Raw genomic sequence first — 14,645 nt, 5'->3', positions numbered from 1 at the left:
GACAATTTGTATTTTTTTTTTCTTAAAAGATTTATCGTCCTCGTGACTCAAAAACGCAGGTATGGATAGTCACCATACTCTTAGCGTCCACTAGCATCAGAAATGCTCTTTTTGTAGGGTTCCGCAGAACTAGATGTTCTACTACTTGCACTGCTACTGGATCTCCTTCTCTGTTGTCTGGCATTGTTCGGATTGACGTGATCTTTTCCTAGCGTTTTAGCCAGGAGAGAAAGAATATCTGTCAATGATAGAACGCCAATCAATTTACCGTTAGATATCTCCCTTTCCTGTGTAACTGCTGCTGCAGTCGCAGCAGCCATTTCATTACTTAAGTTTGAGTTACTTTGATGCATTGACACTGATCCATGTCTTTCGAACGCTGATGATCCTGTTGCAGCTGGACTCAATGGTGATGAACCTTGAGTCGTAGCAGGTGGGGCAGGACTTTCTGGCTTAACTATCCATAATCTGTGGGCTCTTGTAGCCACAAGTTTTGCCATTGCTCTTGCGAGGGATGAAGCAGATGTGACATGGAAAATAGGGAATGAATCCTGACCGTTCTCTAATCCTCTGGAGTTGAGAATAACGGAGATGAAATGTAAACAAGTCTTAAACAAAAGATCTGAACGGGATGATTTAGAAACAAGTCTAACATCTGTCACTGAAATATTTCCAAGCAAACCGAATTTACGATCAATGACTGCCAATGATGAAACTTTGTATGTGTGCATCTTCAAAAACGCTTCTATGAGAGGTTGATCCCCGAAGATAGATATAGGATTTGGAGATCCAATATTTAAGCTTTGAAGTGAAGAGGTTAATACAGGTTCCATGGAAGGGAACCTTCGCGCATTATCCCACAAAAATTTTGTCAGACGTCTTTGAGAAAGAATGCCAGTAAGTTTACCATGGTTTGTAATTGCAATTCTGTGAACACCATTGCCTAAAATCTCTACCACTGTGGATAACGTATCTGACTCTGAGAGTTTAATGAAGGGATTCTTTGTTGATAGCCTTATGACAAAAGAAACAGGAACCTGATCACCACGTTGAGCCTTATGAATCATCTCAGGAATCATTTCCCTTGGCTCGTAATTCATATACCTCAGAGACTCAGGGTTTATTTTTTTCATCACCAACAACAAATAGGCGTTCAAATCAGAGTAGCCAAAAGTCAAACAGTTGAGGTCATCCTTATAATGTTCAACTGGAACAGATGTTAAACCATTCGTCGAAAGTGTCTTGAAGGCGTCCTCCACCGAAATATCGTCATTGACAACAATCAATTTGTTCTTTTCGACTAATTCGCTCAACGGGATGTCTTTCCATTCCATTGACGTGCCTGCCAAAATAGAAGACGACACTGATGGATTTCTGGAAAGGGAAGATGATGAATACAATTGTTGCTGCTCCTGCTGTGATTGTGAGTCAAAAGGCTCTGCAGATGCTTTAGGAACTGAATAAGAAGAGGATGAAGATGATGCCACTAGTGGAACACCCCGACGTAAATTGCTTGTAACCCTTCCCAACTCGGAACCAAAAGATGCAGGCCCCAAATTGAGATCCTTCGAAGCACTATTAGTTGAGGAGCTTGAACCCTGTTGCTCCAAGTGTGGAGGAGAAGAAAGCATCTCCACTATTGATGCTTGCCTAGATTGGGAAGGAGAGTTTGGAGCTCTCAAAGCGGTCGATTTTGTATATATGTTCTTAGACATTAGTATGGTAGCTAATAAATCAATAATGTTATATTGCTCGGAAGCTTATAACGTATAGCAACAAGGTAATCACAGCAGATTTTTCGACTAGTTAATGCAAATGCTGAGAGATAATTCTTTGCTTTCGATTGGTATTTCTTATATATCTGATAAGTTCTTGTTGATTGATTAGCGTGCTCTCTAAATATTCACTTGATCAAGTACAGTAAGACAAGCAATACTGACTTTAAACAGTGTGTTGCTAATGAATAATGTTACCTTTTCTAATAAAACTAAAGCCGGAGAGTAAAAAAATTTGGCAGTACGCCCCGATCACTTTTTTGTTTTTTTTTTGCAAACCCCCCTTCATAGCAGTAAGGTTTTTACTTTTTTTTGTTTCCCCCAATTTACCCACTTGGGTATTTTTCCGTAGGCGGTTTCTTACTATGACCACATCATTTTCCTTCCACCCCGTTTTTTTCCCTCTCCATTTGAATCGCGATACAGGAAAAAAATTTTACATCCATAATTCAGCATGTATGGGTAAATGGCCGAATGTGGGGTAAAAATAACTCGTAAGGAAACAATCGGAACCAATTTTTTCCTGCTGATTTACGCGACTATTACTTTTCAGCCACCTCCCTGGTATACGAGGAAAAGCTTATTTAAAACTAATTCTTAAAATTATGTATGTTGGTTAGTCACAGTTTCTTGTGAAAGTAATTAAGCACCAAATTGTTATTCACTGTTAGTTTTCTTTTACAATCAATATAAAAGATGTATAGTAACCTGGTATATGTCGCATGTCTAAATTTCCGATCTGTAAAAAAAGTATGTTGCTGCGACTGTTGGAGTCCGTGTGGTTCAGCAAACATGTGACAGCTAATAAAAAATGTCAGCCCAAAAAAAATATAGAAGATATGATTTTGGACACTCAAATTATGCTTCCCTATTGTTCGTTCATAAAAATAAGTCGAGGTATGTAAATACGCCCACACCAAAAGTCAATTAAGAAAAGACATTTCATATATCTAGGAGTGTCCATCTTGTTCCGCTGTCCCCGCTCATCAAACCCGGAAAAAGCTCTTTTCGTATCTACTTTGACTAACTCTTTGTGGGGTACCGATCTCATTCAAATTGAGGGATATAATTTTCGGAAGCCCAATTTGTTGTATCCATGACAGCCCAAATTGCAATAGGCTGACTTTTGGCTGATTTACTTAACGGCTGGTATTTTTAATAATAAGTGTAGACGGAGTGTACTTTGCTTACATTTTTGCTGTTCTTGTGTTTGGTGTCTGAGGTTCGCAACAAAGAAAATAATAAATTTACTTCCTTGTTGTACTTTGTGTTATTTATATAGAGCATTTCTGCTTGATAAGTCTTTGGCTATTAATTACTTTTGCAGAATCTAACATTGGTTAGGTCTTGTTAATAAGGAAAATGTGTGATTTCTGCATTAGTGCTCTTCTAATGCCTTTAAATTCTACCTCAGCGTTTAATCGCAACTTTGGGTGACCCACACATCCTTATTCAAAATCCGAGGAAAAAAAATGCATGAAGATGGAAATTTAATTTCGGCATCGATTTTACCTTTAGACTTCTCCTGTTTTCAGCACGAAATCTGTAATAAATACAATAACATCCTCAAATATATTAATTATGCTTACAAAAAGTCATACGGGTTGTAGGCTATTGCATGATTATTATCTCCTTTCTGTCCCTCCAGTCACCTACTTTGCAATTCCGAAATATAGATCAAATAGTTATCGCTTTATAGCAACAAACCTGGCGAAAACAACAGATGATGAAGTGAAGAAAAAAGAGCAGGAACCAGTTTCGTCTCCTACAAAAATTGCAGAGAACGATTTATTGCCTGATATAATAAATCTTAAAAAAGGTCCAATTGTGACTTCCTCAGAATATTTCATTGAGAGTTCTCGATCTTCTCTATTCAAAGGTTACTCTAATGAATACCATTTTCTTGCAATTCAAGATATAGTGTCTGATTTTGAGCAGCGCTTTAAAGAAGAACTTAGTTCACGCTTGCAATACTTACGTCGAAAAGACCTCAAATCTGAACTACTTGATTTTATTGAAAGGAAGAAATATGCATCGAATCAATCGGATAAGAGGTTTTCCCAGAAAGAAACCGATAAGTTTTTTCAGCAATTGGTTCAGCAACTTGTCGGTAAGAAAATAATAACTAATCAAACGATGGTAAAACAGTATGAATTAGAAAGATTACTTCGGATACTGGAAAATCATCACAGTGTTATTGATACAATTATTGATATGCGTCGGAAAAGAATAGCACCATCTATTTATCAAAATAATAAAAGCAAAAAAAGTATATTTTCTTGCATAAGAATATGTTACTTGAATCGACACTTAAAAAGTAATACGCAAAGAGCTGCAATGCGAAATACCTTTCCAGTTCTTGTTAAATTTTTAGGGCAGATGCCTTCACCTTTAATATATGCAATTCGACCTTTGGATATGAGAAAGTTATCCGCAATATTTAAATCCGCTATAGTCGATTTGAAACTTGAACTCTCAGCAGATCAATTATACAAAGTCAAATCTTATTATGATGAGCTTATTTCCGGTCGGTATGGTTTGAATTATGATGAGTTTGAAACGTATTGTGCTCTTCTAAATTCAAATAGAATAGACAATGGTGGTATAGTCTTACCTTCATTATTCAGGGCAATTCAGTGTTTACTTGAAATTAAAATTAAACTCAATCATAATTATATTGGCCCAATTTTAGCCATACTGACAAATGAAGATGAATTGGATGAGCTCCTTAAGTTTTTGGGCAATTGTCGGTGTTTAAACAGGGATACGTTGCTTCCAATTTTGAGTAAGAAGTTGGAATTTCGTAGTGAGCAAAAAGATGTTTTATCATTTGCAGCTCTTCTGAAATCTTTAGACCGATTTTATACAATGAGGCATATTTCTGAAAATGGTACAATGTTATCACTTTTCAGGAGTTTTCTATCCTGTGGGTTTTATTCATCTGCAAAAAGGATCCTTACAATGCTCGTAACAATTGGTCCAGACCCTTTAGAAGATCTTGACGAAGAACAATTACGACTTGTTAAAAAATTAAGCACCGTCTCGCGACATCTGAACGCATGTATTCTATCAAATTTGAAACCAACGGCTGCAATATTTGATGCATTTTTGTGCTATCTTTGTGAATTTACCAATTCATGGAATCAGATCAAAGATATTTTTGAATTATCGTATCAAAGTCATGTACAGTTGTCAGAAAAAACAATATGGCATTTATTTATGAATGCAACTGTATCAGGTGACAATATCGAAGAGTTAAAACAACTTATGTGTGATTACGCCGAAAATTATACCTCTTCGCCTATCATCCAAAAGCAGGAGTTTATTGTTTTAACAGGTATTTTTCAAAAATTTGGTGATCAAAACTTCGAAAAGAAGCTTCCGTACTTCGATGAAGGAATACCACGGGTTAACATGGTAAAGCGATTATTGGCTATTTACAATACTAGATAATGAACAAATTTATTCTCATAAGCACTGTAGGATTAGTTGGATTGGTTTTATTTGTGACACTAATTGCTCTATGAAATTGTCATTAATTAGTATATTTAGTGCTTTTAAGGCCAAAAAAAGAAAAAATTACAAAGTGAAATAGGTAAAGATCGTATAAGTAAGACCGGAAATCCGCACGCTTGAATACCCATAATGCTAATGAGTGATCTTGCTTGATATAAGTCAAGGCAGTGCACTTTTTGAATCGAAGCGGCAAACCAAGAAGGCCTTTCCCTTCACTTAACAAATAAATCCCCAATCCTTTCGATCATTATCAACCAGACGAATACTAAAAAAAGGTATTGCAAAAAAATAAATCGTGCTCTTGGCGAGGATCGAACTCGCGATCTTCAGATTATGAGACTAACGCCTTAGCCAGCTGGGCCACAAGAGCAGCAACAATTTTGTAAGGGGTCTGCTTTAATTTGAACCTAAATTATTATAGATTATGTAAGTACAAAGTGATTTGTGTGTTTGTTTTGAAGTGTTAAATCAAACCTGTCTGTCGGAACCTATGAGTTATAATAATGTTTTATATGTTAATAACGCATAAAGGTTCAACTGGTATTTGATTTATAATATGTGAATCAAATTAATGTTCAGACAGATATAAGAAATAATCCGCGGGGAAATTTTTCCTGTGAAATAAATTTCTCCCTAATCTACTTTCGGCTGAGAATGACCTATTCCACTTCTGCGAAAAAATATCTCTTATATGTATGTACTACTTTTTCCTTATATACTATGTGACTCTTAGAAGGGACGACGACTTTATTGTGTAATTTGCAATACATATTCATATAAGGAAATCTATATTGAAGTGAATCTTCAGCTGAAACCAAGAGTAACCTTCGGGTTCTCGCTGGATTACAAACGTGTTCGTGTCAGAGTATATAAATCCCGTGTGACATTTGTATCTACTTAATTGCTCACATATCTCTGTGCCGTAGCACTACCGAGCGCGCAGATGCCCAAGGTTATGAACGGGATTGGCCATATAGTTCGGATATAGAAAAGACTTCTGTTGCATAGAATGACCCCCATAACAAAATAGGGTCCTTACGAACACGTTTGTAATCCAGCGAGAACCCGAAGGTTACTCTTGGTTTCAGCTGAAGGTTCACTTCAAGATGGATTTCCTTATATGAATATGTATTGCAAATTACACAATAAAGTCGTCGTCCCTTCTAAGAGACACATAGTATATAAGGAAAAAGTAGTACATACATATAAGAGATATTTTTCCGCAGAAGTGGAATAGGTCATTCTCAGCCGAAAGTAGATTAGGGAGAAATTTATTTCACAGGAAAAATTTCCCCGCGAATTATTTCTTCTATCTGTCTGAACATTAATTTGATTCACATATTATAAATCAAATACCAGTTGAACCTTTATGCGTTATTAACATATGAAACATTATTATAACTCATAGGTTCCGACAGTTCGTAAGGACCCTATTTTGTTATGGGGGTCATTCTATGCAACAGAAGTCTTTTCTATATCCGAACTATATGACCAATCTCGTTTATAACCTTGGGCATCTGCGCGCTCGGTAGTGCTACGGTACAGAGATATGTGAGCAATTAAGCAGATACAAATGTCACACGGGATTTATATACTCTGACAGAAGAAAATTCCAGGCGGCTATAATCCGAAGTAACTCATGCTGTTTCTCCTAACTCAAACAATTTATGCTCATCGATGGCGTCAACTTGAATTACCATAAATTGAGAACCAGGCAAACGTATGTGAAGAATTAAGTGAACTTATATTAACTGAAGAATTTAAGGCGGTAATTCATAAAACTTCATAATATTTCACAATTGATATATTATTTGACTTTAAAATCAGCAGCTTCTCTACCTTTCGGGATTTCCGAAAAAGCTCCACACTGATAAAGTTCACGGATAATTAAGAATTAGCAATTCCATATTTTATATATTGCTTTTATATATTTTATGCGTTATTCCCTTTTACGTATACGATTTCTTCTTCTTCTTTATTAAAATATACAGCACAAAAAGTGATGCCATATTTACAAACAAGAGACAACATTATATCATTTCACCCTTAGATTTTTTTTTAAAAGTTAAATCTCTTAGTTAGCCGAAATCGTTCAATTAAAGTATCAGGTAAAAAGAATGCATAACATTTAAGGACTCATGCGACGCATATATACTTGTTAGTTCTATTGCAAAACAACAAAAACCTTTATTGAACATAATGAAATAAAAAATAATTGGAAGACCGCTAAGAATAGAAAAGAAATGATAAAAATTAGAATGTTTAAAAACATACTTTTCCGAGGGGGATCCTGTGATAAGATTTCGGCGATGGCTCAATGATCTCATACTATTGGACTATTAAATACTATTTTTCTCAATAAATTACTAATTCATAATTTTCACTTTGTCTGGATTAAGGGAAAGTATAGTAGTATTGTTGCGAAAGATTACATATCCTTCTTCATATCAGAAGTAGGAGCAACAACATCAAATGCTGAATCCTTTTCTTCTGAAAACGTATCAAGGCCGAGGTTACTTCTTGGACCTTTGTAAACCTTATGAGCGTAAATAAAGTACCATGCTATTACTAACATCATAGATCCGTAATATACGACACATGTCCAATTCATCAAATCTAGAGTATTGTCAGATCCTCTATACTGAGGGAATGCAGATATCGGAATCATAAGAAAGACAAACGCGCAACCAATGAAACCGGATATATAGGTAAACTTACCTAAATTCCAAGGTCCTGGCTTGAAAAATTTTCTGGCGTATGTTATTCTGAGGAGAGTTGGAATGCTAAATGAAACAAAGGGAGCGATAGAACCAACACTGAAGATCGCATCAATCGCAACATTACCGAACATTAGAAGAAGTAGAAGAATACCGATGAACCAATTAGCCCAAACAGCATTGACCGGAGTTTTCGTGTATTTATTCACATGGCACCAGTATCTGGAAAGAGGAAAACATTGATCTCTTGAATAAGAAAAAAGCACTCTAGAAGCTGCAATCATACAAGAAAATGTCATGGTGAAAGCAAGAATTGCGGCAAAGGAACCTATTGCTAGTACACGTGGCCTAGTCATTATCTGGTTAAGATAAGAAATATATGGCTGTCCTAGTTCATCGTTAACAGCAGAATCTATATCGACTATAGTGTATGCAATACCAAGCTGGAATACAAAGCCTAGAAGACCACCAATAGTAGCTGTCATGACGATAGCCTTTGGTGTTGCAACTTGAGCATTTGAACACTCTTCGGTGATATGAAATGGTGAATCAAAACCACACATCGTCCATAGTACGGCCATAAAAGATAAGAGAATAGCAATTCCATCTGGCCAATCAGTCAAGTTATCTAAAGACCATGCAAATGAATCAGAATTAAATTTTGGGAGACCTTGGTCAACTCTGTTATTTCCACCAAGCATAAATACCCAAGAAATGAAAAGAAAAACAATATTCAACACAGATGTGACTGCATTGATACCGGCAATCCATTTAGTGGGTAAAGACGCCAGAACGGCACATACTGTAGTTATTGCTACTGTAAGTAAGTAGCAATGCCATGTTTGGTAGACGTAATTTGGATTGGCCACCGAGGCAAGGGCAAGCACCATGGAAGCACATCCATATCCAACAGATGGAGCTCCAGTAACCTGATAGAAATAGTTAGACCAACCAACAATCCAAGAAAATAAGGCCTTATATTTTGGGGGAGATAACATTGCGGTAGCATAATACAAACCTCCAGAAGTTGGAAAAGCACTTGCAATCTCCGCCATATTCAAAGCCACTGGAATGATGCAGATGATACCAACAGCAAAGCCCCAGGTTATGCCCGCGTTTCCTGCGTAGGCAAGAGAATAGAATAAAGTGGAAGCAATTGAAGGCAACAAACCTAAAACGGAAAATGCAACGCCAAAAATGGTCCAAAGTGAGAATTCTCTTTTGAACTCTGCTTTGTATCCCAATGCCAAGATTACGGCTTCATCATTATCGACGGGATGGTCAACAAGGATCTTTCTGTTACGCCCAGCTATGGCAGAATTTAGCTGAACTTCATCAACAGAAACTATCGATTGAGTTGACTTCAAAGATTCCACACTTTTCATCTATGTTCTGGCTTTGACAGGATATAACAATCAAGAGCAAACAAATTAACAGTTAAGGTGATTAAACGATTTACTGGAGGCAGGAAAAACATAGTCTTATGTGATGACAAGAAAACAGATACGACAAAAAAACTTTTGGATTCTAGCTGACTTGACTTTACATATCTAATAATTTTTGGAAAAAACTAATTAGACAATAAAGAGTAATTCCAAGTTATTCGTTATTTTTCAAAGATAAGAAATTTCTTATGACTCTACCTTTGTTCATCCGACGGTAAATAGTTACTGTTTCCGGCTTATTTTTCTTCGACGAATTTTTTTTTTCGTTTTCATGTTAACGGGCCAAGCCGCAGATCTTTTTTATCTCAACAATTTGTAAGACTACAATTACAAGTGTTTTCACCACAATAAGATCCTAATGATATAAACATATACATTTTAGACAATAGCATTAATCATATTTAAGGATTCAGTTCTACCACTACTAAGAGTTGCCTGTTGGATCGTAATGATTGCGTTTCCATAACAATTAATTTTGAATTTACGTTTGAGGTACTTACCAGTTGACAGTGAGGAATGAATACAATGTTTAAAAAGTTTAGTATTTCATGGTAGCAAGGGCACACACTATATTAGCAAGTCAGGAAAACCTATATTTGAGTCATATCATAGCAATTAAAAATATGATGATAGTTAACTGGGTTAATACTACTCTTTCCCTGAAAGATGATGATCAAGGGACATAAATATTTCTCTGATTTATCTGATAAATCAGTAGAAATAAAATGTTACAGTCGCGTCGATACCGACCTAAGTATTTGAGATAACGGAAAAAGGAGAGAAGTTGAAGAAAAAGAAAAATAGATAGATGATAGATATCCGCAGAATCAAATATGTTTTTTCATCTCTATTTTTTTTTTACCGCGCTTAAAGCCTCTCGGCTTTGCCTCTTATCTATGCGTAAAAAATTGCCCTCCCCCTCAACAAAATAAAAATATAAAAATAATTGAAGTGGAGCAGTAAGAAGATGACAATAGTAATGTATTATTAAATGGAAGTGACTGGCCATAGACAAAATAAGTAAATTATCCACCATTGGCTTACGGAGTGATAATAACAATTCCGATATGGATAGTCAAAGTAAATACGTGAAAAATGGCATAACGAGATGATACTTCTTATCGTGTTAAGCATGCTATCGGTCATTAGTTCAAATTTTCCCACTTCTCGGTACCACCTCTTTACATTTTTCTGTGTCGGTGCGGTCTAGACCCACATTTCATTCGCGGCCATATTATCGATAGCGAAATCATTTCTCGTCAAGTCCCTTTAGCAGAAATTAACAACAAGGATGGATTGAATTAAACGATTCGGAGATTGTGGGGAATCATTACTCTTGGTCTTGACTTAAACAAAAAGCTTAAGCAATAAATTATATATTTGAATTCGTTTTGATATCATCGCTGGAAAATGAAAATTTTATCAACCTTTCTTTTTTCCTAGTTGAAGGGTCCACGCTCAATGCAAAAAAAAAAAAAAAAAAATTGGGAATATGCCATCGCCGGACAAAACCCGCCTGTCTCTTACTCTATACACTCAGGATGAATCTAATAAATATAAATATAAATAAATGGATAAGTATGTATATATATGAATTTTAATTTTTACTTCAAATACCTTATATTTTGGAGACATTCATCAATAGTACTTTAACACCACTAAAACCTTCTAAAATACAAAGTATCTTATTGCTATTTTTATTTAAATTTCTTCTGCTTAGCGCGACCCAATTCAATTCACCTAAGCCGGTATTGTTTCATCGCGACTTTCTTCATATTATTATATTACCTCCCTGCGAACACTATCTCTCTCATCTCTCTTTTATTTTTAGGATTTTTTATTTTATTTTTTTCTTGTACTTTAATTCCGTCGATGGGTTTATTGTTTCAACCTTGTCATTTTTCTTCCTTTTTTTCTCGTACTCTCAAACCGTAGCGAGCAACTTATACATTTCGTTATTACGCCGTAAGTCTTGATTAAAACCTCGACGTTGAAAAGGACCTCAATGACCTTTTGTTTTAAAGTGCAGCTACATTCCCATATTGAAGTTTCAAGACACATATACCATATCTTTCATTAAATCTGAATATAACCATACAATTATCAAGTGAATTCTGGTGACCGATAGCAATGGGAAATCAAACCTCCAAGCAAAAGAGTTTGTCTTCTTTTTCAAGGTCAGAGACCGGTACTTCGGTCCAGTCAGGGCATTCTGTGAGGAGCAAACGCTCGTTTAAGAGTATCATCAGTCAAACATCATCACGAAAATCGGCTGATCTCAGTCGTAAAGGCTCATCGCTTTCTCTTCCTTTGGCAACAGACGATGCACCAGATGCTGATACCAATAACCTTGATGGGACAAGGGTGGATGATATGAACTCGAATTACGATGACGGTGGGCGACCTGCAATTTTAACAGATGTGGATAATTCTACTAAACTAAATGGCAATCTCCCTCCTTCGATGATACAGGTACCACCAAAGTCACCTATTCTTAAGACAACCGCTTCTCCTGTTCATCATCATCATCATCATCACCATCATCACCATCGTTCCCATTCAAAATCTTTGCAACGGCCTCGAAAGCATCGTACCAGCAACTCGACAAGCGTTGAAAACGATGACTCAGAACAAATCAGCAAGAATGGTGATGGCACTACCTCTTCCAAAATTGATCGTCCTGGGATGCCTTCTTTTTCTTCCTCGGCTTCGATTACTACAAATGGTGAATCGGTCTATTCCTATTCATCAACGTCTACTAATAAGCACAAAGATGACGGAGCAATTTCTATATCAAGAAGGAGTTCTGCAAGTACGGCACATTCTTCGAGGAAATCACACTCATACGATCGCTTCAAAGACGGCCAATGGGTTCCTAAATCGCAGGATCCTACATCCGATGTGTCCGACTCTATACAACAAGAACAATTAACAAGCTCTCCTCTGACAATTAACTCCTCATCACAAAGCAATCAGGAGATACCAGATATTGTATTATCTCAAGATGGTAGCAAGAACGAAAATATGAATGGTGCGGATTTACGAAAAGCTGATAGCACTGGTACAGGATCTCAAAACGTACATCGAAAGCGTAAGAAAAAACCTCTGAATATCGAAAACTTAATTCAGAGGTTGTTGGATGCAGGTTACTCTGGAAAGCGAACGAAGTCTGTTTGTGTTAAGAATAGTGAAATAGCTATGATATGTTCAGCTGCAAGGGAAATTTTTTTGAGCCAGCCTACCCTGTTGGAACTAAATGCACCCGTCAAAATTGTAGGTGATATACACGGTCAATATAGCGATTTGATCCGGATATTCACCAAATGTGGTTTTCCTCCTTCGGCAAATTATCTATTTTTAGGGGATTATGTAGACAGGGGAAAGCAATCTCTTGAGACAATTCTACTTCTATTTTGCTACAAAATTAAATACCCGGAGAACTTTTTCTTGCTTCGTGGAAATCACGAGTGTGCACAAATTACAAGGGCTTACGGATTCTATGACGAATGCAAGAGGAGAACCAACATCAGAACATGGAAGCTTTTTATTGATACATTTAACACACTACCGGTTTGTGCTTTAGTTGCTTCAAAAATATTTTGTGTCCATGGTGGACTTTCTCCGGTTTTAAACTCGATCGATGAAATCAGAAATATCAAGAGGCCGACGGACGTCCCTGACTTTGGGCTTCTTAATGATCTTCTTTGGTCAGATCCGGCTGATCAACCAAATGAATGGGAAGATAACGAACGTGGTGTCTCTTATTGCTTTAACAAGGTCGCAATTAATAAATTCTTAAACCGTTTTCAATTTGACCTTGTATGCAGGGCACACATGGTTGTTGAAGATGGCTACGAATTTTTCAATGACAGGTCTCTTGTTACTGTTTTCTCTGCGCCTAATTATTGTGGAGAATTTGATAACTGGGGTGCAGTCATGAGCGTCAGCGAGGAACTTCTTTGCTCATTTGAGTTATTAGATCCATTGGACAGTGTTGCATTGAAAAGATTGATGAAACAAGGAAGAATCGAGAGAAGAAAAGCATCGTTGGCACGCACAAATTCGGAAAGCACGCAGTCATATTGAAGGGCGAGACATGCTCATCATTAATACTTAATACCTCCCAGAATGTACATTTCCACATCAAAATGACAGGGAGTCGGATTCATGTTGCTCTTTGCAACATATCTGGTACTCCAATGTTGTGAACTCACGTGTATATTATAGCGATTTATATATGCTATCGATTTCTGTCGACGCTAGAAATGCAAAATTTTGATTGTATTCGGAAACTATTTTCTCCCATCGCTGTAGCTTATTTTATCTTTTCTACTATGGTCCACCAATTATCTCGTTCGTACCCACTATTAACTACTTTCCCCCCTGCCTCAGCACAATCCTCGTTGAGTTCTCCTTTTTTATATAAATGATAATATCTCATCTTAGTATCAGGTTTAACATTATCTCCACTCTCTGTATTTTGAGTGTTGCAGTCCTTTTTATCACTGGCTTCAGATTTATTTTTATCAATACTGGAAATATTATTTTTCTTCTTCTTCTTTTGTTTCTTCATCAAAACCCACGGAACTAAAACATCCTGATCCATTCCATCGTGATACCCTCTTCTAGAATGTTCTTGTTCCAAGGCCCAACAGTATATCAATGCCTTACCATGAAACCGCAAGACTCTTAAGATCTCTTTAATGGCGTTTTCTCGTCTTTCCTTGGTCGAAAAGTGATGTATTACTGCAATGGAAAGAGCAAAGTCAAATATACCATCAGGATGTGGTAGTTGCAAACCATCTGCAATCAAAATATCATTGCTTTCTTCATCCTTATGCAGCATTCTAGCTTGCTGAATCAAACCTGTGGAATAATCAGATCCCACTATATACAATTTTTTATTCACGCTTAAATATTTCCCATTTCCACATCCAACATCAACACCAAGTAAGTTATCTGGGAGTTCACTTAGAAACTGTTGAACAAATGGCCATGGCTTATATCTCGTCTGCGAAAAGTGAGTCGATATTTTGTTGTACACTTCATGAACAAAAATTTCTTCTTTCTTTTCAGGAGTGTCCACGTTCTTAAAAGCCTCCAAATTTTTTAATATTTGTGCTTTCGTTGGCTGTAGATTTCCAGACATAATGACCACTTGTCTCACTGAGAGGTAAAGGCAATTTTACCGA

The 14,645-nt window shown here is 36.6% G+C and overlaps 5 protein-coding genes and 1 non-coding gene across 6 annotated transcripts; 2 read left to right on the top strand and 4 right to left on the bottom strand.

Annotated features, from left to right (window-relative positions):
• Nucleotides 1-80: 80 nt before the first annotated feature.
• Nucleotides 81-1,715, bottom strand: BRETT_000707 (uncharacterized protein; the record flags this gene model as incomplete). The annotated part of the gene is made up of 1 exon (XM_041279269.1): nucleotides 81-1,715. One exon carries the CDS (start codon nucleotides 1,713-1,715, stop codon nucleotides 81-83), a length of 1,635 nt encoding a protein of 544 aa, XP_041137483.1.
• Nucleotides 1,716-3,356: 1,641 nt separating this feature from the next.
• BRETT_000706 (uncharacterized protein) lies at nucleotides 3,357-5,228 on the top strand (the record flags this gene model as incomplete). Its single annotated transcript, XM_041279268.1, has 1 exon — nucleotides 3,357-5,228. One exon carries the CDS (start codon nucleotides 3,357-3,359, stop codon nucleotides 5,226-5,228), a length of 1,872 nt encoding a protein of 623 aa, XP_041137482.1.
• A 359-nt stretch (nucleotides 5,229-5,587) lies between these two features.
• BRETT_000705 lies at nucleotides 5,588-5,661 on the bottom strand. The gene has a single exon. It is a non-coding gene; the product is annotated as a tRNA-Met (tRNA).
• A 2,058-nt stretch (nucleotides 5,662-7,719) lies between these two features.
• BRETT_000704 (uncharacterized protein) lies at nucleotides 7,720-9,393 on the bottom strand (the record flags this gene model as incomplete). Its single annotated transcript, XM_041279267.1, has 1 exon — nucleotides 7,720-9,393. The coding sequence occupies one exon, from the start codon at nucleotides 9,391-9,393 to the stop codon at nucleotides 7,720-7,722; it is 1,674 nt and encodes a 557-aa protein (XP_041137481.1).
• A 2,190-nt stretch (nucleotides 9,394-11,583) lies between these two features.
• On the top strand, nucleotides 11,584-13,539 carry BRETT_000703 (uncharacterized protein; the record flags this gene model as incomplete). Its single annotated transcript, XM_041279266.1, has 1 exon — nucleotides 11,584-13,539. The coding sequence occupies one exon, from the start codon at nucleotides 11,584-11,586 to the stop codon at nucleotides 13,537-13,539; it is 1,956 nt and encodes a 651-aa protein (XP_041137480.1).
• A 229-nt stretch (nucleotides 13,540-13,768) lies between these two features.
• On the bottom strand, nucleotides 13,769-14,602 carry BRETT_000702 (uncharacterized protein; the record flags this gene model as incomplete). The annotated part of the gene is made up of 1 exon (XM_041279265.1): nucleotides 13,769-14,602. One exon carries the CDS (start codon nucleotides 14,600-14,602, stop codon nucleotides 13,769-13,771), a length of 834 nt encoding a protein of 277 aa, XP_041137479.1.
• Nucleotides 14,603-14,645: the final 43 nt, after the last annotated feature.

Source organism: Brettanomyces bruxellensis, chromosome 8 (assembly GCF_011074885.1).
Source record: "Brettanomyces bruxellensis chromosome 8, complete sequence".
Taxonomy (NCBI): domain Eukaryota; kingdom Fungi; phylum Ascomycota; class Pichiomycetes; order Pichiales; family Pichiaceae; genus Brettanomyces; species Brettanomyces bruxellensis.
The sequence above is the reverse complement of the archived record's forward strand: the minus strand, read 5'-3'. Positions and strand labels throughout refer to the sequence as shown.